This window comes from Drosophila yakuba, chromosome X (genome assembly GCF_016746365.2).
Source record: "Drosophila yakuba strain Tai18E2 chromosome X, Prin_Dyak_Tai18E2_2.1, whole genome shotgun sequence".
Classification (NCBI taxonomy): domain Eukaryota; kingdom Metazoa; phylum Arthropoda; class Insecta; order Diptera; family Drosophilidae; genus Drosophila; species Drosophila yakuba.
Genome location: NC_052526.2, coordinates 2,976,984 through 3,003,698, shown reverse-complemented (window position 1 = coordinate 3,003,698; position 26,715 = coordinate 2,976,984). Strand labels below are relative to the sequence as shown.

The following is a 26,715-nucleotide window of genomic DNA, read 5'->3' as shown; positions in this document are numbered from 1 at the left end:
CATATGAGAACAAATATTTGTTGGAAAAGAAACATTAAAAAAAAAACAATTTTAGAAATATTACAGAAATGTCTTAACGTCGCTGTATCTATAAATATCCATAGTATCCATAAGAGTAAATAGTTTAAAGGATTATATAAAAAATTTGTATTAATTGTATAGCTCTCCAACATTGTGTTATTTTAAAAAAAGAAATACTTTCCTAAAAGCCTTTGCCTTACCATAGTTTTATTAAAGTATTTTAGCAATCGTAGTAATTTGATTTATTTATTATTCCGACGGACTCGGAACCGGTTCGATATCAGCGTTGCCACTGGATCGCCGCGCGGAGTTACAATAGTGCCACCACCAACTAGTTCTTTCCTCCCAGTCCCATCTTTCTTTTTTGACGTGACCAGCGAGAAAAATGGTTGGTATTTTGTGAGCGAAGAGATTTTTAACTAATTTTACGATGAAACAAACAATTTAAAGGCAAAACTATGCCTAAACCGCGTTGTAAATCACTGATGTGCATGGTGTTAATACAAAATACATTTAATAATGCAGCAGCACGCTAGTTAAGACGCCCAAAGCTAGCACACTATTTTATGCTCACCCCTAGCACCTCTTCTTCTTTCCTTTTCTTTTCGCCGCGTTTCCGGAGAGGTTGCGTTAAGCCACGTGCTGAATTTCTTGATTTGCTAGTTTAGTGAATACGGATAATTCGTCTATTTTTTTTTCTGTGCTGAGTGTAAAATAGCAGAGCTAGAAAAATGGTTGGTTTCGCGCCGATGGTAGCTCGAACCACAGCGCCAGTTGACTGGCCAATGGCCATGCTATTTCTAGTGCACCGATATATACTAATGGTCTGTTCTCTGCCTGTTTGTTTGTGCTCCCGACCAGGTGAAGGTTAAGTGCTCCGAGCTGAGGACCAAGGACAAGAAGGAACTCACCAAGCAGCTGGATGAGCTCAAGAATGAGCTGCTCAGTCTGCGCGTCGCCAAGGTGACTGGTGGAGCTCCCTCCAAGCTCTCCAAGATGTGAGTATACAGCGGCACAGTGGCTAAGCGTCCCAAAACTAATTCTTGTCTTTTCTGCACTTTCGACCAATCCATGCAGCCGCGTTGTCCGCAAGGCCATCGCCCGCGTCTACATCGTGATGCACCAGAAGCAGAAGGAGAACCTGCGCAAGGTCTTCAAGAACAAGAAGTACAAGCCCCTGGATCTGCGCAAGAAGAAGACCCGCGCCATCCGCAAGGCCCTGTCTCCGCGTGACGCCAACCGCAAGACCCTCAAGGAGATCCGCAAGCGCTCCGTCTTCCCCCAGAGGAAGTTCGCCGTCAAGGCCTAGAATGCATCCAGATACTCCGTCTGTCTATAGTGCGTGTTAAGGGTTCTTCGGTTCAATGAAGAAGAAAAACGAAATAAAATCTTTTTTTTAAAGTGAAAATACCGATGCGTGTTTGATTTGTGACCGAGAAACGCGAGTTGCACATGGCTTGGCCATGGGTTCATCGAAATTAGTTGCAACACAAGTGCCGTATTCACTGATTCACATACAATGTTGGTTTTATCCAAAGGCTATCTCAGATGCAGTGATCACTGTTTGGGATGTGCTGGTGAATGCGTATTTACTTCTAAATGGTCCTTAAGATCATTGTCGAGCAAAAACAATGAGATAGCACCTTGTTTTAAGGTCGAATCTTAAGTTCAGCCTTTGACTTTAAATACCATCTGCTTTCTTTTCATATGCAAACTTAAAAAACACCAGAATTCTCAATTGGTCTACGTATATGTATTTAATTCGATTGTCTTTGATGTAAGCACGGCCATACATCGTAAATAATTATGAACTAACAAGTAATAAGTAGGTAATTGATATGAATTACAAGCTCTAATACAAAGACTCGACTGCGATCTCGATCACACTGAATATGTTTGGCACTTTTGGTTAATACTATTCTTCTGCACAGCGTGAAAGAGAGGCGTGCTGCGGATGACGCCCGACAGCTCCTTGGAGTTCTTGCTTTGGTGATAGTTTCTACTCGGCATCGGCGACAGCGGTTCGCCCCAGAACTTGAGCAGCGCAAAGATCTTGTAGTAGGCCACTCTAAAAAACAAAAGATATGCCATAGATCTAGATCCCTGTTAAAAGCCAAAGCTGCCAGCAAACTCACCTGTAGTTGCGATTGCTGGCCGCATAGATGATCGGGTTGATGACACTGGAAGCCCACGCCATCACGGAGGCGATGATGTGCAGCCAGGGGTACGAGGTCTTGCGCTCGTCGTCCACCACATTGGCCAGCATGAGCGGCAAGAAGCAGACGAGGAAGCACAGGAAGATGGTGACCATCATGACGGTCAGTCGATTGTCCTCGCGCGCCTTTCGCGTGCATGTGGTGGTCATGTACGATCCGCCGGCGGATGACGACGAGCCCTTGGCCGCCGCACTGGCCGCGATCTGAAAGTTATCGTGGTTGCGGATCTTCTTTTTCTGGTGCAGCACCGTAATGTAGATGCACGAGTACGAGACGATGATCACCAGGCAGGGCAGCAGGAAGCCGATCACGAAGAGCGTCTTTTTGATCGATCGCCCCTCCTTCTTGAGTATTGTGCAGGAGAAGGTGGCCTCGTCCAGGCCCATCTCGCCCCAGATGCCCAGAATGGGCGGCAGCTGGAAAAGGAAATGGATTAGTTAAATGCATATACACACACACAACACATGTGGACGCTTAAGAATTGCGCATTCTAGATGCTTCACTTACCAGCAGCAGAAAGGACACAGCCCAAACGAACAACAGCTGCAGGGTTATGAACTTGGGCTTGTATATCTGCGAGTAGCGGCTATGGCAAGCGATGAGTATATATCTGCCGGGGGATTAGAGTGGCGGTTGCGGATTAGCTTGCGACAAAACGAACCAGACTGCGCCTACCTGTTCAGGGTGATGCCCACCATGCTGAGGAGTGAAACAGCCACATTGCCGTAGAAGATCACCGGAAAGATTTTGCACAACGTGGTCCCAAAAGTCCAGCTCTGCCGATGAAATCAAGCAATTGGAAATATGCATTAGAATATGAATTATCAGTTGCCATAAGGCGGGTATGATGATGATGACTCACCTCCTGGAAGAATCGCACTGCGGTCAGTGGCAGGCTGAAGGAGCAGAAGAGCAGGTCGGAGATGCTCAGCGAGATGACGAATGCGGTTGTGGCATGCTCCCGTATCGTGGGGCTCTTGAGCAGCGCCAGCAGGGTAATCAGGTTGCCTGTGGAGGACAGGTTAGCAATCGAGGAGCTGAATGCAGGATGCCAATTACTCACCAAGAACGCCGATCGTCACAAACACACAGGCACTAATGGCCGCGAATAATGTCGCCGAATGCGGGTAGATCGACTGCGTGGCCGCCGGTTCATCCATCAGCATGTCTGCGTCCGAAACAATGCCCGTTGCCATGCCCAATCCCATACCCATGTCCTGTTCCATTCTGCGAAGAAAATGAGAAAACGATGTCAGTAGCCATTCCAATTAATAATATTTGATCAGGTTGTTAGGGAAAGGAGCTATATTGGAGGTCTAATTTGAATAGCCTATGCTAAACTTATTGTTTATTTAAATTTGTTAGCCCGTATGATGAGTATTTAAGCATAAAGTTAATAGCCGGATGTATACAACTCAATACGTTATGCAAACTTCCGTTGCGTTCTTTCAAATGATTGGGAGAAATTAATTGAATCACCATTCATAATTGCCCAGCAGCATGATGCACGTTAGGGACGGTAAAGAATTGAATTATCTAATCGAACTTATGGCCATTTCTGTGCTCGTTAAAGGAAATGCAAGTCGCAAAATCCAGTTTCAGGCGCGTGAAAATCCGTGAATGAATGAACGTCATACAAAAAGATAACTAATCGCCGCTTTGCGGATGCAATAGCCCAGTTTCCTCGGCATGACACCGAGGAAAACCCGATCCGATCGGCGGGATTAGCGAGGAAGTCTGCTGCGTACTCCCACCAGCTTATCGCATCCGAGACATTTGATTTATGTTAACTGATTTTGTTATAAGATTTCTGCCGGCCAACTGTGGTCAACCGTAATGACCAAGCCGGTTTGCACGCCATTTGAATTCACATTTGTACGAATTTTTCATCAAATGTTCGACTTTTTCCACCAATTTCCTCATCACTCGAGCAAGGCAAACGGCTTTGAATGTATGTATATTATATGGTGTTATATATACATCAAATCGAATTGCTGCTGACTGCGTGATTGATGGCTTCAAGATTGCATATTATCGAATCAGGATTCAGAAGGAGATCAATGTCACACGCAGACAGGAACATGAAAGGCGCCTGTTATGTGCAATTACAAATTCGGTGGTTAATTGCTGTGGCAACTAAAGTCGGTGGCATCTTAAGTTCCTGTTCAACAACTTCAACTATAGTAATTGCAGGCGGTAAGGCCATTTGCATACAGATGAGAAGAACTGGCTTTTGTGCTAATCAGCCAAGATGACTCTGATGACTCATTACCTGACCACCAGTTTACGCTGCTTTCTTTGCAACAACTATACGTATACGTATAGCCATTATAGGATTTCATTGGTCTAGTCACGTATTATCTTTTAATTGAGGGAAAATACGACGCAAAGTCGTGTTATTGTCGAGGTATCGAGTTCAGCTCAAACATTTCTTATTCCCATGAATAAGTCAGCAAAAATATAGAATATATCGCAGTGAATATAAACAAACCTGGCGTTGAGGCGAAACCCGTTCACTTTGCGGCGATAGCTTCACGCAATTCAAGCGATTATTCCGATAACCCAAGCGATTGACTGACTGACTGTCCGCGTTTCGTTTCCAATTGAAATTTGGAAATATACAAAAGTTTCGCTATGCCGTCAAGTAGACTCTTATCTTCTCTAGTTTTTCTTTAGACTTTCGAAACGTTTCTTCTATTTTTTTGGAATCTTTGTTGTTGAAGAGGGGGCCCCTCTGGAATTCGTTACACTGTTATCATTGCGAACAGCTATCACCGACTTCACCATTACCATTAATGCACTTTTTTACGACCAATTAAATGTACATTCTCCTTTCCTCTGCCGTTGATAAGCGGAAGCGATGGAAGCAATGTGGTCCTCGTTCTTGCGACACAAATGCAATGCACAAATCAAATGGATTGAGTTTCGCTTTTTTTCAGTGCACAGAACCCACCACCATTATCATGATATGCTGCGCCATGTTGCGTATTGATTCAATGACAATTTCAATTAAGCCGTGGTTTATCATGCGTTTTTCGTGGGCTTCAGGCTTTAGACTTCAGGCTTCACCCTGCTGATAACGCTGGTGTCCAACTGCTTTGCATGTGCACACAATTCCATTTATTTAATTCTTTTATTTGGATCGGTTAAATTAAAAAGCGCCTTGTTACGCATTTAACGTTGTTTCCGGTGCGTGGTGGGTGCTATGCTTCTGGGAACGGGATAGGGAACCTCATCCACCCATCCGTACATTTATCCAACTATCCAAATATGGGGATTCATGGCATGGGGGTGATATTTTCAGGGGGCGGGGGAGCGAGCGGTTCGCTTTCATGCATGATCAACATGTGTGTTTGTTTTCTCAACTTCCAGCTATGTGTGTTGTTTCAGTTCTTTCGGTCTCCTCAGTTCTGTTCAGTTCAGTTCGGTGCGTTCTTACTTTTGTTTTCGAATAGGGGGAGCATTGAGTCGCAACTGGAAATGGAAATCTGAATATGCAACCCAGAGCATTCCCGTTCCGTTCGAAATGAGGCACCATCCCATGTCGTTTCATTTAATTCCCTTTCCATAAATGCGTGTCCAAACAGCAGCGGCCGTTTCAAGAGATCCAAGGGCTCTCAATGTAATAATCCACAGTATCTACAGTACTGCACTGCAGTCGGAACTAAAGCGCTGGCCGCGAGTGTACTGCCCAAGCTGCCCCTCAACAGTTGGCAATGATGATGGCACAGATATCAGAGATAACACTACTCCCACTTCGCAATACGCAGATCGAGCCCCTCACAAGTACATACATATGTATATGTACATATGTGTTCATTATGTACCCACAGCTAAGCACATAGCGGATATGAAATGCGCTATGTATATATTTACATTAAAGTCTTATCAGCCTTGGTTTCCCAACGCTCAAAATTCTCAGGGTGCCGGCCAAAAAAAGAAAAAAAAAAGCCAACGAAGCTTTAAGAATAATCAATCAACAAATATTTACAATCAAGTATTTGTATAGCGGGCGGGAAGTCGAATGCAAATACGGCTAATCGCAGCATTTATGTTATATTATCTTGAGTTCTTGATCAATCGCTGTCGTTTTTATCTAACCCAGTTCATAAGGTTGTGAATGCCCCGATTGTTTTATTCATGATTATTCATCAATTAAAGCAGCATAATCTCATGTCATTTTCTTCAACATAATGATGGGTAAAACTGATACTATATAAACCCTTTCGACTTTTTAGTCATGGGGATTAATTGGGTTTTTGGAAAATATACAATATTGATAGTGCATCAAATACAATTCATTGAAACGGTGTTCTGTAAGATTTTCCCCGAGTTGCTTAGAGTAATTCCCATTTGTAGAATTACTTAATATTCTCTTCCATATCTTTTCTTGTTCTTTCTTCTGTGATCGCATTCCTCGCTTCTGTTGCATTTCGCTGACTAATCGAAAGCTAAATACCAGTGTAATGCCCAAATGAGTTTCCGATATGGTGGGCATATAGCTTGTAGTATACTATATATACTGTAAAAGATCGAGCTTTTGTCGATAGTGTTTTCGAGCTGGGTTTTTCGTAACTTTTTCGTCGTTTTTTAAAAAGACTTCAGCTGAATGAGTCGCTACCAACTGTTGCGTTGGCGAGGGGAGGGGGCGTGGGGAGATGATGATTCATGCAGCTGATGTTTGGACAGGGGAAGAGCGAAAGAGAAAGCAAATCGGAAGCGGCGGAATTAAAAAATCTGTTTTAATAATAACAAAAGACTTCGGAACTCCATTTGGGTTTTTAAGCCTGGCTTTCATTTTGATATTTTCATCAAAACAATCATTGTATGCAAATAAACAAATGACTCATTTGTTTCAGAATTTCGGCATGATTTAAAAAAACAATTGCTGAGACTCATTTTCTAATTTGAAATAACACATTAGGCATTTTAGAAGTAATTCAACAGCATGAGCATTCATGCATTATCCTTGATTAGCTGCCTAATGGCGATCAGTTTTTCTCGGTGTATCGGTTGCATTTTGACGCATCCTCCCTCTTCCCCCATCCACTTCTTTCTCCCCTCTTTGCTGATTTTTTTTGTTTTCTGTGAGAGGGTGGAATTCGGGATTTGGGATGTGAGCGAGGAAGATGGCGATATATTGAATTGTGGAAACAGCCGTTCCATTATCGTTCCATTACAAATACACATGCGCATGCAGTTTGCGTTTCTCTGTGTGCGTGCGTGTGGACCAAATGCAACAACAATAAAACGCGCAACTCAAATTGTTAACAAAGGTAAGGCCGTTTTTGGCCGGATTTGGATTCTGGTCTTGAAAGAGAAACACATACCAAAAAAAAAAAACAACAAAAAAACACAAACAACAACTCACCCGAACACGAACTCGTTTCAGTGTTTTCCGCTTATTATAAATTTATACTTCGTTTGGCGTTTCTTAAATGCTTTCGAATTGCATTTTGGTGTTGACATTAAATTGCACGGCGCAGCACAGCAAACAAAAAAAAACGCAACAAAAATATGTAAATAATACAGCCAAACGATTCTGGCCTTCTCTCACATTGACTTCTTCTGACTTATCGAAACCGAAGCGCTGCTTGGCCGGTCAACTAAACCAATCAAACTAACGGAGAGACATCTGCGATCGCGTTCGCACAGCGCAAAGTGTCGTATTTTCTTTGGCAATTAACAGCAGCAGCGGCAACAAGAACAACAAATGCGCAGCGCCGCACAGCGAACGACTTCACCGATCGAGCTGGAATGAAAGACTATTGTGAGCGGCTTGAGCCCCGTTTGTGGGCATATGAATTTACAGTAAGCGTACTGTTCTATCGCCCGCGATCGATTGCAGCGGCTATCGTCGTGGGCGTTCTATCGATTGCAGCGCTGCGCAGGCGCCTATCGGTTTTCGAAATTCTAAGCCAGGCCTAACGGATCGTTGTAAATAGACACGTAACTCGTCGATCAGCGAAAATTAATAACGTTCCTTAAGTTTGGAAAAGTAATTTCCTTGACTATTGTCTATTCTCTTGTTCTCTCCTCACTTCCATTTACTCGTGGCTTTAAATCAGTAGCTGTAACTTACTTTCATTGGTGATTTTTGCCATTAGGATCTATGCGCAATCAATTTTCGCCTTGTGACAGCTGCACATATTTTCCTTTTGACTAACCAATCATTTATAACTTTGCACTAGTAGTGCCAAGTTCATGGCTAATGGAGTGTGCTGCCAATTTGCATGTTGTGGCGCCATTGAGTTTCAGCCGACTTTTCGTCAAAGGTCGTGCTAATTAAATACTCGTTACAAGTGATGGCAAAGGTACAATTATTCTATACAATTTGTCAAATTAATATAGCACAATAAAACCTATTCTTGAAACTAAAGAAAAAGATGCATGTCAAAGTTCAGTTTATCAAAAGTATATAATTTAAATATTTTAAGTACAGACCTGTTATATTCCTCATCACTGGCCCTTAGTTGATAACAGGTGGACTTCTATACTATCCTCCTGCATTTTCGCATTAGCCAGGATTTAGTCAGGATTTAGAGCTTGCTCAAAATGCGACAGCTAAAGGAGCGAAATCGGTATAGTCGAGCTGTTCGGCAACTGGGAATTCAGGGCAAGATCTGGTTAAGAAACCTTAAAAGCGGCTTGGATCAGTTTCGAGGTGAGGTTCTTATTCTATAGACTCCCACGCTAATTACCTTTTACAAGCCAGAATGCCAGGTGCGCGGAACGCGAAAGAACTTCCTGCACAATGGCTCCTTCCACGAGGCAGTGGCTCCGGTTCTGGCAGTGGCCCAGTGCTTCTGCTTGATGCCCGTGAGTGGTATCAGTGCTCCCTCCTACAGAGGATTGCGCTTCAGTCGGCGTAGCTGGCGTTTCTGGTACAGCTCCTTGTACCTCTGCTCCACGTCGGTGGATCTGGGCTTCAGCATCCGCAAGGTGGCCCACAGTGTGCTGGATGTGCGCAGTGTGGGTGAGATTAAATGATGCACACTCGCCCTGTTACTTTGTTAACTGCATACTTACATTTCCATTTAGAGCCCATAGTTTTTCACGTGAGCATCCTGATCGCCTCCTGGCAGTTCCTGAAACTGGCCCAACTCTGGCCGGGATTGATGCGCCACTGGGCGGCGGTGGAACGGCGGCTACCCGGCTACACCTGCTGCCTGCAACGGGCTCGTCCTGCCCGTCGCCTCAAGTTGGTGGCCTTCGTGCTGCTGACGGTTTCCCTGAGTTGTGTTACCCCACCAATACGTTTTGGATCGCTGACTATAACTGCATGCTTTTTGTTTCCAGTGGAGCACCTGCTGAGCATCATTTCGGTGGTGTACTATGACTTTTGCCCGCGAAGAAGGGATCCCGTGGAGTCCTATTTGCATGGCACCAGTGCCCAGTTGTTCGATGTGTTTCCCTACTCCAACTGGCTGGCGTGGCTGGGCAAGATTCAGAACGTGCTGCTCACCTTCGGCTGGAGCTACATGGACATATTCCTGATGATGCTGGGCATCGGTCTCAGCGAGATGCTGGCCAGGCTGAATCGCAGCTTGGAGCAGCAGGTGCGACAGGTGGGTTATCGATGCACATATCATTATCAAGGATGATGCACATGCACATACATAGCCCATGCCGGAAGCCTATTGGACTTGGTCACGCACTCTCTACCGCTCCATAGTGGAGCTCATACGCGAGGTGGATGACGCCGTGTCCGGCATAATGCTGATATCCTTCGGCAGCAATCTGTACTTCATCTGCCTGCAGCTCCTCAAAAGCATCAAGTGAGTTATGCATGAGAGAGAGACAAGAGCACTGCTCGAATTGATTCGTACCCTGTTATCCAGCACCATGCCCTCCTCCGCCCACGCCGTCTACTTCTACTTCTCGCTGCTGTTCCTGCTCAGCCGCGCCACGGCCGTGCTGCTCTTCGTGTCGGCGATCAACGACCAGGCCAGGGAGCCACTGCGTCTGCTGCGCCTGGTTCCGCTCAACGGCTATCATCCGGAGGTCTTCCGCTTTGCCGCAGAGCTGGCCAGCGATCAGGTGGCGCTAACGGGCCTCAAGTTCTTCAATGTCACCAGGAAGCTGTTTCTGGCGGTGAGATAATCCAGGCTTAATCTCCATGTGTATAATACATATGTCTTTCAGATGGCGGGTACGGTGGCCACCTATGAACTGGTGCTCATCCAGTTTCACGAGGACAAAAAGTCCTGGGACTGCTCGTCCACCAATTTGAATTAGACGCTTTAACTGGCATGTACATAAATCTATTTCAATACAATATCACTCATACGCACCGTTGTTCAGTTAACATTTTATTTGAAATTAGAATTTGGGAGCATTTTCGCCTAAAGATTGCGCAAATTAACAGGCTGCAGAATGCACTAACTTATGCGCAATCAGTTGACCATTCTTCCTGGTGGATTATCGCACATCACTCATACGCAGCGTTGCCTTGCATATTAATGTGCAACAGTAGCAGAGTCCTTTGAATATTTAATTATGCGATTTGCGGTTACCCATAATTTGTTATTTACCCGCTGTTTACATGTTGGCACAGATAATGGCAATTAAAACACTGTGCTACACAGTTGCGAGCAGTCGATGATGGAACCAGTTTCCCAGCTATCCAGCCATCCATCCATCTGCTCGCTTTTTGCACGCGCTTTCCACTTTTCACAGCGTCTGGCGTTTTTCGTATACGTTTTCATTTTCATTTGCGGACCATTTACTTTGGTAATCCAGTATAAGTATGTGATGCAATTGCTGGCCATAAATGGTGCACGCTTCCTAGGCACACCGAAATGCGTGAACAGCGTTTGGATTCGATGTGAACCAGTTGGCCAAATGCCAATGCCGATTGCTCCTCGACGCCTCTTGCTCCTCAGCTCTTCAGCTCTTCATGTCCATGACGCTTCCGGTCAGCGGGTCCAGGTCCAAGTCCAGGTAGAGCCGATCTAGTCCGGTTGCAGCCAATTGTTAACCCAATTCACGAGCGGAGTTCGGGGATCACATCTGCGATGGGAGTATATAAGCGCCGCTATCGCTTAACTTCGCAGACACAAATCGCGCACAGCAGCAGCAGTTAAGTCGTAATGGCCAGATATCAGAGTAGCACTAGCATCGGGATCCTTGTGGTCCTACTGATCGATCAGCTGGCCAGCGCCCAGTTCGTGCCGGGCCCGATATCTGGCCCCATTCCCCGCCAGCAGAGATCGCTCTTTGGGCCCGGTCCGCCGCCCGGCTGGAGTAGCGGTGGCCTCAGTCACGGCTGGAACAGTCCCAGCTTCGAGTTCAGCCCGCTGCCGCCATCCCACAGTCCGCATGTGACCAAGGACGAGCTGCTGGCCCTGCTGGCCGCCTGGAAGGATGTGGCCAAGCCGACGACTCCAGCGCCAGAACCAGAGCCCGAAGAGCCCGAACCCGAGCCGGAGACCACCACCCCTGCGCCGCCCGAGGATGAGGACGAACCAGAGCCAGAGGCGCCAGCACCAGAGGCACCAGCTGGTCCACCACCGGGCGTGCCCATTACCGTCTCCCTGCCCGCCCTGGTGCCCATTCAACTGGCGGCCATGTGGCAACAGCCGGCGCCCGGAGCAGCGCCCGGCGGACTGGGTCCTCTGAATCTGGGCGGCTTGGGTCTGGGCGGTGGCATTGCCCTGAACAATCTCGGCGGCGGTGCGGCCGCAGCCGGAGGAGCTGCAGCGGTCGGTGGCGGAGGAGCGGCGGCCGCTGGCGCTGCGGCAGCGGCACGATCCGGACTGGCACGCCCCAGAGCTCGGGCCAGGATCGGAGGACGTGCGTCCAATGCCCAGCAGCCAGCCATACGCTTCCCGGTGGCCAATCCGCGCAGCTTCACCTCGAACAACTATGTGGCGCCCAGGCCGCGCTACTATCGCGATACGGAGCCCATGCGGTAATCCTTCTCATACGCTGCTCTGTGCAGAACCATTAGCAACTCATACTGTCCTCCTCTTCCTCCTCTTGCAGCATCAACGTAATGGCACCGCCGCCCTACCAAATGGCCAATGTCCAGGGTCCCGTGCAACTGGTGCCCGCCTACTGGCAATAGTCCAATATCCAACTACCAAGTCTTACAGTCGTACTGCCACTTCTCTCTAAGCAAAACTGTACAAAGTTGTATGTTCTAGTATGATATGCCGTTAACAAGTCGTATGTTTTTTTTTTGTGACTATACCAATAAAATATTTTAACAAACTATATTTCATATTTCAATTGATTTGTTGGAAATTTATGTGTTAGATGTTGGATATGATTGCTTTATTTGTAGATAAAGAATCAAAGGAAAACTACTGCCTAAAAAAAACTGAGATTTACTTCGATATTTATTTAATAATCCATTAATGAGTTGCAACTGGTAGCTTTGCAATATCAACAAATACTTGGGATAATTAAAGAGCACGCACAAAATATGATACAATCCATTAAATCCATAAAGTTGCACAACCAACAAAAAGTAGTTAATTGACTTTGGCAACTGTTTTGCTCCACGTTTCACGTTTAAGCCGTTTAATTGGCTAAGCTGAGTGAGCTACTTAGATCGGTATTGAAATGGACACTTTATGCCGATATTAACATAGCTTGCCCGGCGAAATGCCATTTGGTTATATCACACGAATATTGGCCACTTTCGTCACAAGTCGGCTGACAGATGTCGGCGCCATAAGCATCATAAGCGCCATCGTTATGAATACTATATATGCCTCTGCTGGTGGCCACATCCTTATCGGGACATCGTGTTTGTCCACTGAACCGAGCCAAGCCAAGCCAATCCAAGTTAAGCCAGCGAAGCCCACCCAAAGCAGCCCGCTCCAAACGACTCCCGTGGGCACTGTTGGCGCTGGAATGGCTCACCCAGTTTGCGTGTATGACGCGATGCACTGACCACCGACTGATCCAGATTTCCACGTCGCACAAATAAGACATTAAGTTGATGGCGGTGATGGCGTTGATGGACCACAACAACCAGATTCCATCGGTATTTAGTTGGGCGCTAGAGATCTCCTTGTGGGCGAGGATGAAATCGATCGATGAATCCGTAATTGAACGCCCATCTAAACTGGCCAGCAAAGCGCGCAAAATACTTGGACTCGTTTTTTGACTTTACAAATGTATAAAATTGTATTTTAATGGTAAAACAAGGGACTAACTAAATAAAAACATTTACAACATTTCTACAAGAGGTTGTTTTGGGTGAAAGTCGGTTTGTGACATATGGCAGCTACATCAGGTCGATAATCCATTTGTAAGACGGAAGAAATGGAGTGACTAATACAAATTTATATTGTCTTCGCTTACAGAGGTCGAAGCAAGTAAAGGGTAAATTCTTAAACAAGCAAATGTAACTAACAAAATATTAAGTAAATAATTCCGGATGGACTAAAATACTAAGAACTAAGTCTTTGGCTAAAAGAAAACCGCGATTTGGCTGGCGAGTGTGCTCAACTGGCACGGCTGCTAATGGGCATTAAAATTTTCACACATTTCCCTCAAATGGCGAGTGACGTGCTTGCCACCCGAGATGGCGAGGTATCGCCAACCGAAAGCGCCGGCAAACAGGCGTAAAAACAATTAATACATATAATGTGCGATCGAGGCAAATCGAGATCAACGCCCAGCCGTGCCCAGTTTGGACTTCCCGCTGGTGGAGATCCAGATCTGGGCTTATTTGCCTCGTTTTTTGCTGGTTTACATAAGCGACTTCAAGCCAGCGAACACGACTCGCGCTCTCGAATCGAAGTGAATTAACTAACGCAGTAATTAATAACGAATTAACACATGGAGAACAAAACTGAAACTAGACTTGGGACACACGACGCCAGAGGATCCAGAGACTTTGGTGGGCAGACAGCAGGGCGAAGGCCCCGGCAATCACATAGGTCAGCCTGTAGATAGCTGCCTGGCAGTACAGTAAAACCACGCCTGCCAGAACGTAGAACACCATGGAGAGCATCCAGTGTCCCTGGCTGCAAATGTTAGCATTTAACGATAATACAATATATTAATAGGGCATTTTCATATTACCATTTTTGTGGAGCGCGCAGCTGCAGCAGAAGACTCAGTGATGCCAATACCACGATGCTGGGATACAAGCTCGGATCCGGCAGCTGAATGCCGTGGCTGAAGTGCGAAAACAGAGTGGCTATTTAGCTTAAGAGAATCTTTAAAAAGTCAGTTCACTAATTACCGGCGACTGCGCAACCAAGCCAAACTGCTGGGGGCATTGAGCAGCAGCTGCATGAGTAGCATCAGCAGCAGTGTGACGTGGAAGGAGAAGTTCTGCAGGCCCACACAGGGTTCCGGATCTTCCTCCTCCTGCTGCTGCTGTTGTTCGTCTTTCTGCTCCAGCGCCTTGCGTTCTGCAGTTTGCTCCTCCGTTGAATCTTCTCCGTTGGAAGGTTCCGGTCCAGCCACTGCAGAAGGCTTGCCACGCACCAAATTAGCCGCCTTCTGCCATAGAAAGTCCTCTAGATAATCCTTGTAGGCATTCGAAAGCATCAGGAAGTAGAAGACAAAGGCCAGAAGAAGACCCACTCCGCTGCAGGTGCCCATGGCCGTGGCAATAGTGAGAATACCATACGTAATGGGCAAGTGGGTCATGATCGAGATCATCACGTTGGAAGTCGCCTGGGATAGGCGTGTTATCCGCAGGGCTAGGCGATAGAATGCGTTACCATAGAGCGTGAGGGCCAACCAAGTGCCCAGCGTGGCCAGCAGCGATAGGGCAATGGCCGCACAGTGGATTACAATGGACACATTGATGCTGTAGTCCAATGGCTCTGGCTCCGGAAACACGCGGCTGCTGATGATGAGCTTCTTTAGAAGGCGACAGGCTGGCATTCGATTGAATAGATGATTAATATGAGTCGGTCAAATACGATGGTTAAAACGAACCTGTGACAATATAGAGCGATGTGTACTGCAGATAGCCTACATAAGGACGCAGGCTGCGAAAAGTTCCCACGTCGTGAAAGGTCTCCACCTGCTTTCTCAGCACAATCAGAAGCACGCAGACCAGGTGCGCCGGCAACCAGCCGTAGAATTCCAGAACAAGCCGAGATAGCGCTGAGGAATATGAGTACTCGTAGCTAGAAGAGCACATAAATCAGAGTGAGATAGGCATATAAAAGTGTGAGATAGAAAGTACCTGATTCGATAGCGGCAGGTGGGATCCAGATATAGATCCAGTGTCACAGGATTGAGCGTGGTGTTATAGTGTCTGGGCACTAATGTAGGCACATTTACATACAATTGGGGCTTCTGATCAAACGATCTGCAAATATAAAATACACCTATTATACACCGAAAAGCGTTAACCTTTGTAGCAAACTGACTTTAGGGTTTGGTAGCGTTCGTAGCCCGCTGCCCATGGAACGCATATCCTCGCAGTTACCCTATACTCGGGACTGATGCACTGCAGCGGCTCCACAATCACCCGAATGCTCTGGTATGGATCCACCATCTCGGAGATGCGCAGCCGATGGTGCAGCGTGCCCTGAAGAGTCTCGTTTATTAATGGCAGTTTGGATATTGTGTACCAGCGGGGCATCTTGATGTCCGCCACACGCTCTTTGGGATCGTAGATGTCCAGGTTGTAGCCGATTCGCTTGGCGCTCGGTGGCAGGCGAACGAGCAAATGGGTCCAGTGAACATAGGTCTTGCGCAGGTTGTGCAGATCGAGAAGAGCAACGCTGCGTGGATCGCGGTCTTCGTTGGGCAGCCACTGGACGAGATGCATCAGAGAGGTAGCCTTTTCGCTGTACAAAACGGGATTATACAAATTATTTTTACATACTATTCTGTACACTTACCAATAAAGCTGTCCCGTCTTATTGTGGTCCTCTGCGGAGCATCCGAACAACCAGTCCTCGTCATCCACATTCAAGGCCTCGATGGCCGCCTTTCTATACCGCTCCTGTCGCTGCAAGCCAATCAAATCGAAGAAGGTGCCCTTGAGGCCGTTCGTGAAGAACTTGTTTATCACCAGGCGCCGCTCCTCGTGCCAATTTCCAGCAGCTCCGAATCGCACAGTATTCTGCTGACGCCTTCGAGGCTTCTGTAATTATATATTTAGCATTTAATGGTGTTTTAAATACAATGCAACCTACCACAAAGGTGGACAATGCCGACTGCAGGTTGCGCTGCTTGTTGGTTCCAAACGCGATCGATGAGCGATCATCGCGGACGTAGGCTACGCTGAACAGAAACCGATTGATGGCCTGCATGAACTGCAAGCACCACACGGCCGACAGGTGGTCACAGCTCAGACTGACTTTGGGTATCGCTGATGTCTGAAAATAAGAAAAGAAAGAATAAATTCGGATTCAGTCAGTTAATCAGAATTATACAAATACCATGGCATGCAGATCGTTGAACCGGGAGCTGGTGAGTCCTGGTCGCACCAGCAGATCCCTATTCCCGCCGCCTGTGGAAATAAGCAGAACGTTGTCCAGCCGCGCCGAGCTGTCCTTGCTGGCCATTCGCTGCACATTCGGTGGTCGTTGGTGCAGGCTGTCACAGACATTTGTGGTCATCGTGGGCACTGTTGCAGTGCGCAGCTTGCTCAGCACGGCGTCTGTTTGGTCGTAGAACTCCTCCAGTTGGGCATCCAGATTAAGCACCGGCTGATCCAGTGGCGTAGAGATGCTAATAATTGTATTGATGTGCTGGCCAATGGCGGGATCCACTAGCACCGACTGCGCCAGCTTGCCACCCATTGAATGGCCAATCAACACAATGGAGGGCTGCTCCGTGCGACCCTCGTAAATCGACAGGATGGTGCGAATGCAAAGCTTTAGATAGTTCCTTTGGCGAGGCAGATAGCCACCGTACAGAGCGGACAACTCCTCGTCGTAGTCAATTGTGTAGTAGTCCAGGTGTATGCCCGCATCGTTGGACATTGCCTTGCGGAGCGCAACGGAGGCTAAAGAACGCACTTGTTTGTAGGACCCGGCGTTGCCGGGCACGAAGATAACCGGAGCACCCGTCATCCGGCGCCTGAGCGGATCCAGCGGCTGACGCAGTCCCTCGTAGTAATAGTACAGCCCGTAGTTTGGATACTGATCGCCATCCTTGACTCCCACTTTCTGCAAACAAAATATTATCAGCAATTGGACTCATCTCGTAAAATAAACCGAATAAACCGACTCGTACTCACCGCAAACATGGGTTCGCCGAACATGTATGTCATCCGGCAGGCATTGGGCTCCACCTCCACGCGCAGGCGAAAGAGGCCATAGATGAAGCAGCAGATGGAGCCGATCACCAGGAGAACAGCGCAGTTCCGGAACATAAACATCTTGGGCTCTCAGTTTTTCATATCTGTTTATTGTCTTGTTTTGTTATCATCCTTTCGATATCAGGCGATGCAAATAGTACGCGAATTATCGATAGCTTATCGGGTATGTACTTGCTAGTGGTGTGCAAGCGGCCCATGAATACAAGTATCGTTTAAGTATCGCATATCCATAAAAGGAAATTAAAATATGAACATATTAGGAGTAAAATTATCACGGCGACGCATAATAAAATTTAATAAAATTCAAGTAACTAATTAAAACTATGTTTGCTACACTTGCTTTGAAACAATAGCTTAAAAAAAACCAGTTGCAAAATGAATAGAACTGCTCATGGTCCTGGGCCCTGCATATGTATAATGTGCTAACGTATTGCTAACGAATTTTGTAAATTTATTTAATTAATCATAGAAAAAGCTTTTAATGAATTGATTTAGTTCTTTGTTCAATGTAATGAGGTCTTTTGCAAAAACGTGTAATCTAGCGTGATCAGTATTTCGCGACTTCTAGCCGTGACTTTTTGGGACTTGATCACTGCTGTCGCAGATGTGCTCATCTCCATTCTCTCGATCACCACACACTTGCACATAAACACCTATGTAACGAACCGAACCGTGTTGTTGCTTTGGCTAGTTGATCATTCAGTTCGCGTACGCGTGCGCTTAGATACGCCGATCTGATCCGCACCGATCCTCCAGATTCAGACACAGCTATTTGATTCAGATACCGGAATTGTCAACAAAAAGCAGCGGCGCCGGCGTCAGCATCATTCATTCGAATTTCTAAGCTGGCCTGTAAGTGTGTGCGTGTGAGCCAGCCTGCTTGGTGAGCCTGTGTGCGCGCTTAATTCGCGTGTGCGTGTGTGTGTGTGTGCTTGTATGTTTGTGTCTAGCCTGGCTCTATTGTTGTTGTTTTAGGTGTGGGGAAGAAGCAGAAAAGACAGTTTGTGCCCTAGCAATAACAAAAACAACGCGAGAGAGAGACATTGTCGCCGCGCAGTCGCTCCTCTGCCGCCGTCAACGTCGCTGCCGCAGCGCACAGTTCGATCCGCTCGCTAGTTGTTGCTGTTTAGTGTTCGTTGTGGTGTCGCTTGTTGTTGTTTTGATCCGTCCGGAATCGAATTGCGATATTATATATGCATAAATATATAAATAGTGGTGCACAAAGGCGAGCAATCAAGTCAAATCAAATCAAATCAAATGCCCAATCTGCGTGTGCTTGTGTGCCTGTAATTGTTGTTTTGTTGTAATTGCACCCGCACACACACACACACACACACACACACAATTTGACTGCGGTAAAGAGCGCATTCCAATCCCTACACACACACACACGCACACACATAGCCACCGCCGATCATGGAAATTTGGCGCTCGCTCACAGTGGGCACCATCGTGCTATTGGCCATCGTCTGCTTCTACGGCACAGTGGAGTCCTGCAACGAGGTCGTCTGCGCCTCGATCGTCTCTAAGTGCATGCTCACTCAGAGCTGCAAGTGCGAGCTGAAGAACTGCTCCTGCTGCAAGGAGTGCCTCAAGTGCCTGGGCAAGAACTACGAGGAGTGCTGCAGCTGTGTGGGTAAGGAAGGTCGTCCGATCCTCGGTCAATGGGTGGTGGGTGGTAGGTGGTAGGTGATGGGCGGTGGGCTGTGGGTGGTTATAAAAATACATACATATACATAGATTTGATCACCACTGATGATGGACCATCACATCATCGCTTTGTTTTTGTTGTTGTTCGTATGCGCATGTGTGTGAGTGTGCGGGGGGAGCTTGCGATGTGCTAACTAGTTATCGATAACGGGCTTGAGCTGACGATCGGGCCTAGCCTTAACCCTTACATGGGCCAAGGGGTCGCAGCTCTAAGCCGCTGAAAGGAACAAGTTTAAGTCCTTAGGATAGCAAAACATTACATAAAATATTAATGCCATTAAAAACATTTCTTAAAAAGTTACAATCAAATATCCCAAAATCTTATACAAACCATACATAGTTTCCACGTCATTTTAATCATCAAACACGCTTTCAATTGTGCAAATTGTCTGTCATTATTATCCATTTTGGTAGTGCGCCAAGAACAGTTTATTGATGGTGTATATAAGTAAATAAATAATAGCCTGTAATCATTCCGATGGGGATTTCGGGAAATGCAATTTACGTTTGGCCCACATGATGTTGTTTATAAACAAATCGAGCATGACGATGAAAACAAATATGCACACGAGATCGGAATAGGAAAAGCATGTCTTTTTTCGACGAATACAAATAGATCATTTTAATTATCAGATGCAAAATAAATGCAATTACAAAAAAGCATCGTAAATGTTTGAAAGGAATGTGCATCGTGATGACTGCAATTTCCTTTCGGAAATATTTTACGTTCTAATATGATTTTCAAAAATAACTAGCACTTGACTTTATAACTCATTACCTCATTTTTCCAGAACTCTGCCCGAAGCCCAACGACACCCGCAATTCGCTGTCCAAAAAGTCCCACGTGGAGGACTTCGATGGAGTGCCGGAGCTGTTCAACGCCGTGGCCACTCCGGATGAGGGCGACAGCTTCGGTTACAACTGGAACGTGTTCACGTTTCAAGTGGATTTCGACAAGTACTTGAAGGGACCCAAGCTGGAGAAGGACGGTCATTACTTCTTGAGTGAGTGTCAGCCAAGCGATTTGTGTAGTTAATTAACCCTCTAACCAATGCCTTGTCGTTCAGGAACCAATGATAAGAACCTGGACGAAGCGATCCAGGAGCGGGACAACATAGTGACCGTAAACTGCACGGTTATATATCTGGATCAGTGCGTGTCGTGGAACAAGTGCCGCACCAGCTGCCAAACAACAGGCGCCAGCAGTACGAGGTTGGTAACAGGAAGATCATATATCAATGATGTGTATTAACATATATGCTTTTTGTTAGATGGTTCCACGACGGCTGCTGTGAGTGCGTGGGATCCACCTGCATTAACTACGGCGTGAACGAGAGCCGCTGTAGAAAGTGTCCGGAATCGAAGGGCGAACTGGGCGACGAACTGGAGGATCCCATGGAGGAGGAGATGCAGGACTTCGGCGAGAGCATGGGCCCCTTCGACGGACCCGTGAACAACAACTACTGATCGCGGTGCGATTAGGATGCCATTCAAGAGAACAAAACAGAATAGCAGTCCACATCTAACAAATTTAGCTACTCAATTCAGTGACATTATTATTATGTAGTACGAAGTAATATTTGTATAGCACTATTATTATTATTTTTATTTACAAAAATTGAATAGGCGCTTTGAATTGTTTTACTTATGAACCGGCCAAGATATATATATTATATTACACATTTTTTTTTTAATATAAAAAAATGTATTTTTTTCCAAGTTTCTGCGAGTTTTTTGGTATTCTGGGGGGTAAAGTGCAATTACTAAGTTGACTACACTTTTCCAACTTCTTGTAAATAAAAATTTCATATGTAAACAGTAATCGTTGTCTTTTAATGCATGTCTTAAGGTTAAATAAGCAATCAAGGCTCTGCAAACACTCAATAAGTACATAACTTAATTTTGGAATTAATTTACAAATGTCAACTTTGTATAAATATGCCATTATTTCTCAAACTGTGCGTTTCATTGCGGATCTCCGGTGCGAGGGGAAGCGAGGAAATCAATCCCAATCGAATTGGCACCTATTCAATCTTGATGCGGCGACCATAGCGCCAGGCCAGTCGCACCAGATCACGATGAGCCAGCGCCCAGGACAGAAGGCAGGCGAGCCCAGCCAGGACACCCACGCCCAGATGTGTGGCAAGGTCAGAACTTTGGTACTGCAAAAAATAGAAACATTAAGACATTTTACACCTCACTTGCGACGCGAGGCACTAGCAAAAGAACTCACCCAATAACAAACGATGCCGGCCAGGAAGAGCGTGCACCCAAAGAGTTTTCCCGGCCAGAGGCCCAGCAGCGGATCCAGTGATAGGGGTCGATACTGATGCCTGATGTAGTAGGTGCTGTACAGAATCCTGCTCAGCATATTAATGCAGTTGGCGAAGATGAAGCCCACGGGACCAAAGATCCCCGTCAAAATGTAGGACAGCACCAGGAAGCTGATCGAAAAGATGGCCATCAGATAGTTGTACTTGTCGATATCCCGACTTGTGTTCGTGGCGAACATATAGCCCTCGCTGATCCCGTTCACGGCCAGCAGATAGATCGCCAGGCAGTGCCACTGCAAGAGGCTCTGCGGCAATCCGCCGGCCACGAAATCAGGACCGCCGTAGAGCAGCAGCACTGGATACGAGTAGCTCTGTCCAAAGGTGAAGGCAATCAGGCCAATGGAGCTCACGCCCAGAAGCAGATTGTTCAGGACACTGCTCGCCTGGCGGACGCGCTCCTGCGGCTGCTTGGCCAGCTTGATGTCCCGCGTTAGCGTCTGCGTGAAGTAAAAGTACGAGCTGTCCTCGATGGGCCGGAAAATGAAGCGGGCCGCCATGCTGCCCAGATTGTTGACCACATCGTAGGTGGCCTGCTCCCCAAAGCTCAGCACCGGCGACACGGACATCACGTACTTCTCGCCCTCCGTGAGGATCTGTTTCAGCACGCCCTGCTTCACGAAACTCAGGGTGAGCGTTTGCAGTTCCCGGTTGAAATGCTTTTCGTTCGGATTGAACATTACGCCGGGCAGGAAGTCGTTCAGGTGCTTGAAGGGAAAGTCGTCCATGTGCTCGTATAGCGAGACCTGCCAGGCTTTCGGCGTCGCCGGCTTCTTTTTCGCCTGCTGGGCCACGAAATCCTTGAAGCCCTTCAGATATAAGTAAAAGAAGCCATACTGGCCCAGGACAATGGTCACTGCGCTGGAGAGTTGGGCAATGGCAAAGGCATTGATTGCCGCACTGCGATCACCGGTGACAATCCACAGGAAGATGGCCGAACGCACCAGGATGTGCAGCGTATTCAGCAGGATCTTTAGCTTCACAAAGCAAAAGACCTGAGCGACAAACACCGCCGACTCGGCCATCAATTCCAGGACGCAGGAAAAGGCCACGGCATAGCAGGCGAACTCGTATTGCGAGGCGTAGATGGTGTCCACCGCCGACAGCCAGTTTAGCCAAATGTATAGGCAAGGAGCACACAACACAGCGCAAATGGGAACTCTGCAATAAAACGAAAGAACGTTTTAGGAAGGTAGTAGGAAGTAGGAAAGTTCAAGTTATCGCAGGATGTCAGGCAGGATTGCATACGTGAGCCACATCTGGTTGATCAGCTGCGCCCAGGAGCAGCGATCGCCCTGCTGGGCATTGGCGCTCAGGGCCGCCCGGTTGATGGCCTCGCGGGAGAGGAAGAGCAGGGTGCTCTCCAGGAGCAGCAGGCGCACGTTCATGATGCCCAACACCTCGCGGCCCACATGTCGCACGATGTACGCGTTGATGCCAAAGGTGAGGATGCGGCACAGTATCTGCGGGGCGATAAGATCACGGCAGCGGTGGCGTATGAGTAATACAATTCCGAGGCACTGGGCAATGACACAAAATAGATTCCGAGCGCGCTGGGCTCACCTGAAAGATGATGCTGAAGCCGGCGCCCAGCAGGCTGCTCTCGAGCACATTGCGCGCCATCTGACCACGTTGGTCAGGCTCCGCCAAGCAGGATCAAGGTGCCAGCGGCCGCGTCCGAATGGCGAAAAAACGGTTAGAAACAGGGCCCAATTTGTTGGCCAAAACAACACAAAATGTTCTCTCACATCTGGATTTTGTTGACTATCGATATTTGCCAGGCGCTGATAGCCAGCTGATTTGCTATCGCATTTCGATCGCTCTTCGCGCCCACTGCTATCGATAAGTGATGATTTGAATTCTGAAGTGGCATGGCACCTAATTTCTTATTGAGAAATAAGCCCAATAACCAGAAAATATGTAAATATTGAATTGTATGCAATGAATTGGTGCCTGTTATTATCATTATTCCGACATTGTAATTGATTTTGTATTGAAAACAGAACATAAAACTCCAAATAAGTCATATCATATTTATATTACAAGCCATTTCACCCACTTAACCACCACAAATTAGTTTAAAAGTTGAGTTATTTAATGTTATTATACCCAGTGAAACTCTTTCCTGAGACTCTGTTGCTATTTAGGACTTTTTCCAACCGGGGTCGAGTTTTTACAATTTATTTGCGTAATTCCCACAGTAATGAAGCTTTTAAGCCGGGACACGGACGGCGTCGCCTTGATGAGACTTGGAGACCTGGAGACTTGGAGACTGACGCCAGCAGACCAGTGAGATTTGCTACAGATCAAATCTTGACATGGGAGTCACGCGAAAAATTACATAGACCACAAGCAACAAAAACATCAACATCAACATCAACAACCACAACCACCAGCACAAGCAGGGGAAACAATGCCAACAGCACGGATGACGGACAGACGAGCAATGATGTTGTCCCAGTCGCTTGGAGTCGCCTAGCCGCAGATACAAAGATACGAAGATACAGTATCTGAGTGCCGCGTTGTGTGTGTGTGTATGTTTGTGTGTCGAGACGGACGACTAACGCACGATTTCGTTGGATCGGTGGGATCTCTGGACCTGGCTCCCATTTGGTCCCTGGCGACCGGCGCCACTGTCTGCCATTCAGGCTCCTGGAGGGGAACGCGTGACACGGCCTGTGGATCACTCGATGCGATAGTTGTGCGTTTGGGAATCATAAGCTGGGCTTCGTAACTTTGAAAACGAATTTTGTGTGTGTTGTGTAATGCAAACAGGTGTCTTGCTTTTAAACAATCTTGCAAACCCGAGACGATTTTGTAATTGCATCGATTTATTGCTCATTCACATCATAATAAATTATATTATGCTCAACAGATTACTTTTTTGGTCCACCTCTAGTGCACACCGCAGCCAGGTAATCAGATAAAAATATATTATGACGTACCAGACCGACTTTTCATTGTTAATTGAGCGGCAGCGGCAGAAACGTAAACGTAAACCTTTCCCGGAGCCCGGCCCTGAATGATTGAGATTGAGACGTGCTTGATATCTGTTGGCATCGCAGCGGCAGCGCCGACTATACACTCCAAAAAAAACTGCACTCTTTCTACGCTACAATAGTCAATAGTCTATCTGCCATTGACAAAAATATCTCACAAATACGCCCTTCATATACTACAAGTTTGTGTTTACATATGGCTTATGTGCGGTTGTTTTTCCCAGTGTAGATGCGATGCTGCGTCTTCGCCGGCGTCGTTGTTGTTGCAGTTGTTTTTTTTGTTGTCTGGCGTCTGTTGGCTGTCTCTCTTATCTTGTATCTCTATCTCCATCTCACTCGCTCTCGCTCGGCGCTTTTTTCGTTGCCTTATCTGCGGCTCGTGCGTGTGAGTGTGTGCACTGAAAGAAACGGTGTAGTTGTTTACTAAGATAGGTGGATATTCTGATGTCTTAAGATGCACTATATAAAAGACTAAATCCTTTAAACAACAGATCAATACTATTATCAAGAGCAATTATAGTCTTATTGATAAAGAATTACAATAATAAAAGTCTTATTTATAAAGAATTACAATAATTATAGTCTTATTGGGTTACGAGTATGAATAATCTTAGTGTCGCAACTTATTGTCATTTCATATAGACTGAGTATCATTTTATGAAGAACTCTATTAACATACACAGCCCGCCTTTTGCGCAGTGTACTGCTGAATGTTGCTGCCACGCTCCAGACGTGTCGCCGCAATTTGCAGCCAAACGCCGGCGACATCGGCTTGGCGCCTAAAATCAAACGGGGGCCGAACGAAACGAAAAATTTTAAAAATAACGTGCAACAACGACGGCGGCTAATAATGTGATTTGTTTCGTGCTCGGCGGGGTGAAGGGCAATGTTGGTAAAGCGGGGGGAGGATGTAGGAGGGGGAGCGGCACCAGGAGCAGATGCAGCAGGAGCTGTATCGCTGTCTGCCTCGCATCCTCGCGGCGTCTTTAGTATGTGATAATTTTCAACAATTTACTCCCCTCTTTTTATTCAGCTCTTTTTTGTGCTTTTTATGCTGCTGCTGCTGGGCCGCCGGCAATTTTCCACATTTAACGGTGTGTCCTTGGCGGCATACACCGCCCCCTGATCGGCCGCCTCCATGGATGCGGACATGGACATGGACATGGGACTCCTCTACGTGGACTTCGACTTCGACTTGGAGACTGACGCAGTTTCTGGAAGCAGCGCGATAAGGCAGCAATTTCTGCGGATCGACGCCATAAAGCAGATATGCATGATACGATTATAATTATACGGCAAACACGCATGGCAACAGTCTGCGATGGCACAGTGAAAACCAGATACAAAGAACACAGGAGCTATGTTGCTAACAAATAGGATTGCTAACAAAGAGGATATTATATTATATTTTGAAAGTCTCAACAATTCATAAATTGCACTGCCTACTTTTAGGGGCTGCGCGTATAACTTATTAAATTAGCAAATAATAACTTTAAAAACCAAAATATATATGAAATTATGTTAATAATATACTGTCGAATTTAGCCGAAGTAGCATTTTTATAAGGATTCAACTTGTCGCAATTCAAATTCAGAGTGCCATGGCAGAAATTCAAATTGGAATTGATAGATATTCCTTTTGGAAAAAGCCTTTACTTTGAAGGGTCCAGTTTTGATTTCGAAAATGATGTTACCGGAAACGGTTACTGTACACAAATGCTGTTATTCAAAATAGCCAACTGAATACATTTCGAGTATAGAAAAGAAAGAAATGCTCAGACAACAAAATGAATGAGCATATTGCATGTCTTGGGCTTTCCTAACAATTTTTGGCCAGCTGATTGGCCAAGGACACATGCGCTTTATTTTCACTGTTAACGCGAAGAGCACTCTCTCTCTCTCTCTCTCTTGGCCAAGCCAAGTTCGACATCGAACCAGGCTCGAACCGGTTGCAAGAGATCAAGCCAGTGCTGCGCAAGTGCGTCCATTAAAACGGCTAAGCTGGCAAGATTAATTAGCACTCATCACAGAACTGCAAGAGTGGCATTTTTTGCCATTCTAATCACACTCAACACATTTATCCACAGGTACTCACCCCTTTCCTCAAGCTCTTTCCACCTCTGAGCTGACAGCTGGTTGTAGCTCCTGGGAAATAGCTCGCTCAGGCACTTCCTCCAGTAGGTC

At 46.5% G+C, this 26,715-nt stretch overlaps 7 protein-coding genes across 10 annotated transcripts; 4 read left to right on the top strand and 3 right to left on the bottom strand.

The window, feature by feature from the left end:
- Nucleotides 1-325: 325 nt before the first annotated feature.
- On the top strand, nt 326-1,429 carry LOC6524122 (60S ribosomal protein L35). 2 transcript variants are annotated; one of them, XM_002099950.3, is made up of 3 exons: nt 326-409; nt 883-1,019; nt 1,099-1,429. In XM_002099950.3, exons 1-3 carry the CDS (start codon nt 407-409, stop codon nt 1,328-1,330), a joined length of 372 nt encoding a protein of 123 aa, XP_002099986.1. In that variant the 5' UTR covers nt 326-406; the 3' UTR covers nt 1,331-1,429. The 2 variants fall into 2 exon arrangements, with proteins under 2 accessions (XP_002099986.1, XP_015045511.1); XM_015190025.2 differs by lacking the exon at nt 326-409 and adding an exon at nt 601-755.
- Nucleotides 1,430-1,759: 330 nt separating this feature from the next.
- Nucleotides 1,760-8,012, bottom strand: LOC6524121 (protein trapped in endoderm-1). Its single transcript, XM_002099949.4, has 7 exons — nt 7,609-8,012; nt 3,301-3,464; nt 3,100-3,245; nt 2,913-3,013; nt 2,745-2,847; nt 2,157-2,653; nt 1,760-2,089 (listed from the first exon to the last, which is right to left on the bottom strand). Exons 2-7 carry the CDS (start codon nt 3,461-3,463, stop codon nt 1,903-1,905), a joined length of 1,197 nt encoding a protein of 398 aa, XP_002099985.1. The 5' UTR covers nt 3,464; nt 7,609-8,012; the 3' UTR covers nt 1,760-1,902.
- A 548-nt stretch (nt 8,013-8,560) lies between these two features.
- On the top strand, nt 8,561-10,526 carry LOC6524120 (gustatory receptor 5a for trehalose). The gene is made up of 7 exons (XM_002099948.3): nt 8,561-8,901; nt 8,953-9,213; nt 9,279-9,473; nt 9,537-9,805; nt 9,861-10,015; nt 10,079-10,331; nt 10,383-10,526. Exons 1-7 carry the CDS (start codon nt 8,793-8,795, stop codon nt 10,473-10,475), a joined length of 1,335 nt encoding a protein of 444 aa, XP_002099984.1. The 5' UTR covers nt 8,561-8,792; the 3' UTR covers nt 10,476-10,526.
- A 37-nt stretch (nt 10,527-10,563) lies between these two features.
- Nucleotides 10,564-12,443, top strand: LOC6524119 (translation initiation factor IF-2). The gene is made up of 2 exons (XM_002099947.2): nt 10,564-12,150; nt 12,225-12,443. The coding sequence occupies exons 1-2, from the start codon at nt 11,330-11,332 to the stop codon at nt 12,304-12,306; spliced, it is 903 nt and encodes a 300-aa protein (XP_002099983.1). The 5' UTR covers nt 10,564-11,329; the 3' UTR covers nt 12,307-12,443.
- Nucleotides 12,444-13,497: 1,054 nt separating this feature from the next.
- LOC6524118 (GPI inositol-deacylase) lies at nt 13,498-17,634 on the bottom strand. The gene is made up of 10 exons (XM_002099946.3): nt 17,413-17,634; nt 16,610-17,341; nt 16,364-16,546; nt 16,067-16,311; nt 15,590-16,012; nt 15,403-15,528; nt 15,150-15,343; nt 14,443-15,088; nt 14,280-14,375; nt 13,498-14,221 (listed from the first exon to the last, which is right to left on the bottom strand). The coding sequence occupies exons 1-10, from the start codon at nt 17,551-17,553 to the stop codon at nt 14,053-14,055; spliced, it is 2,955 nt and encodes a 984-aa protein (XP_002099982.1). The 5' UTR covers nt 17,554-17,634; the 3' UTR covers nt 13,498-14,052.
- Nucleotides 17,635-18,174: 540 nt separating this feature from the next.
- LOC6524117 (protein twisted gastrulation) lies at nt 18,175-21,025 on the top strand. 3 transcript variants are annotated; one of them, XM_039370229.1, is made up of 5 exons: nt 18,175-18,345; nt 18,898-19,129; nt 19,995-20,207; nt 20,271-20,415; nt 20,475-21,025. In XM_039370229.1, the coding sequence occupies exons 2-5, from the start codon at nt 18,910-18,912 to the stop codon at nt 20,668-20,670; spliced, it is 774 nt and encodes a 257-aa protein (XP_039226163.1). In that variant the 5' UTR covers nt 18,175-18,345; nt 18,898-18,909; the 3' UTR covers nt 20,671-21,025. The 3 variants fall into 3 exon arrangements, with proteins under 3 accessions (XP_039226163.1, XP_002099981.1, XP_015045510.1); XM_002099945.3 differs by having other exon boundaries at nt 18,176-19,129; XM_015190024.2 differs by lacking the exons at nt 18,175-18,345; nt 18,898-19,129 and adding an exon at nt 19,624-19,651.
- Nucleotides 21,016-23,302, bottom strand: LOC6524116 (protein RFT1 homolog). The gene is made up of 4 exons (XM_002099944.3): nt 23,097-23,302; nt 22,782-22,996; nt 21,437-22,694; nt 21,016-21,365 (listed from the first exon to the last, which is right to left on the bottom strand). The coding sequence occupies exons 1-4, from the start codon at nt 23,154-23,156 to the stop codon at nt 21,228-21,230; spliced, it is 1,671 nt and encodes a 556-aa protein (XP_002099980.1). The 5' UTR covers nt 23,157-23,302; the 3' UTR covers nt 21,016-21,227.
- Nucleotides 23,303-26,715: the final 3,413 nt, after the last annotated feature.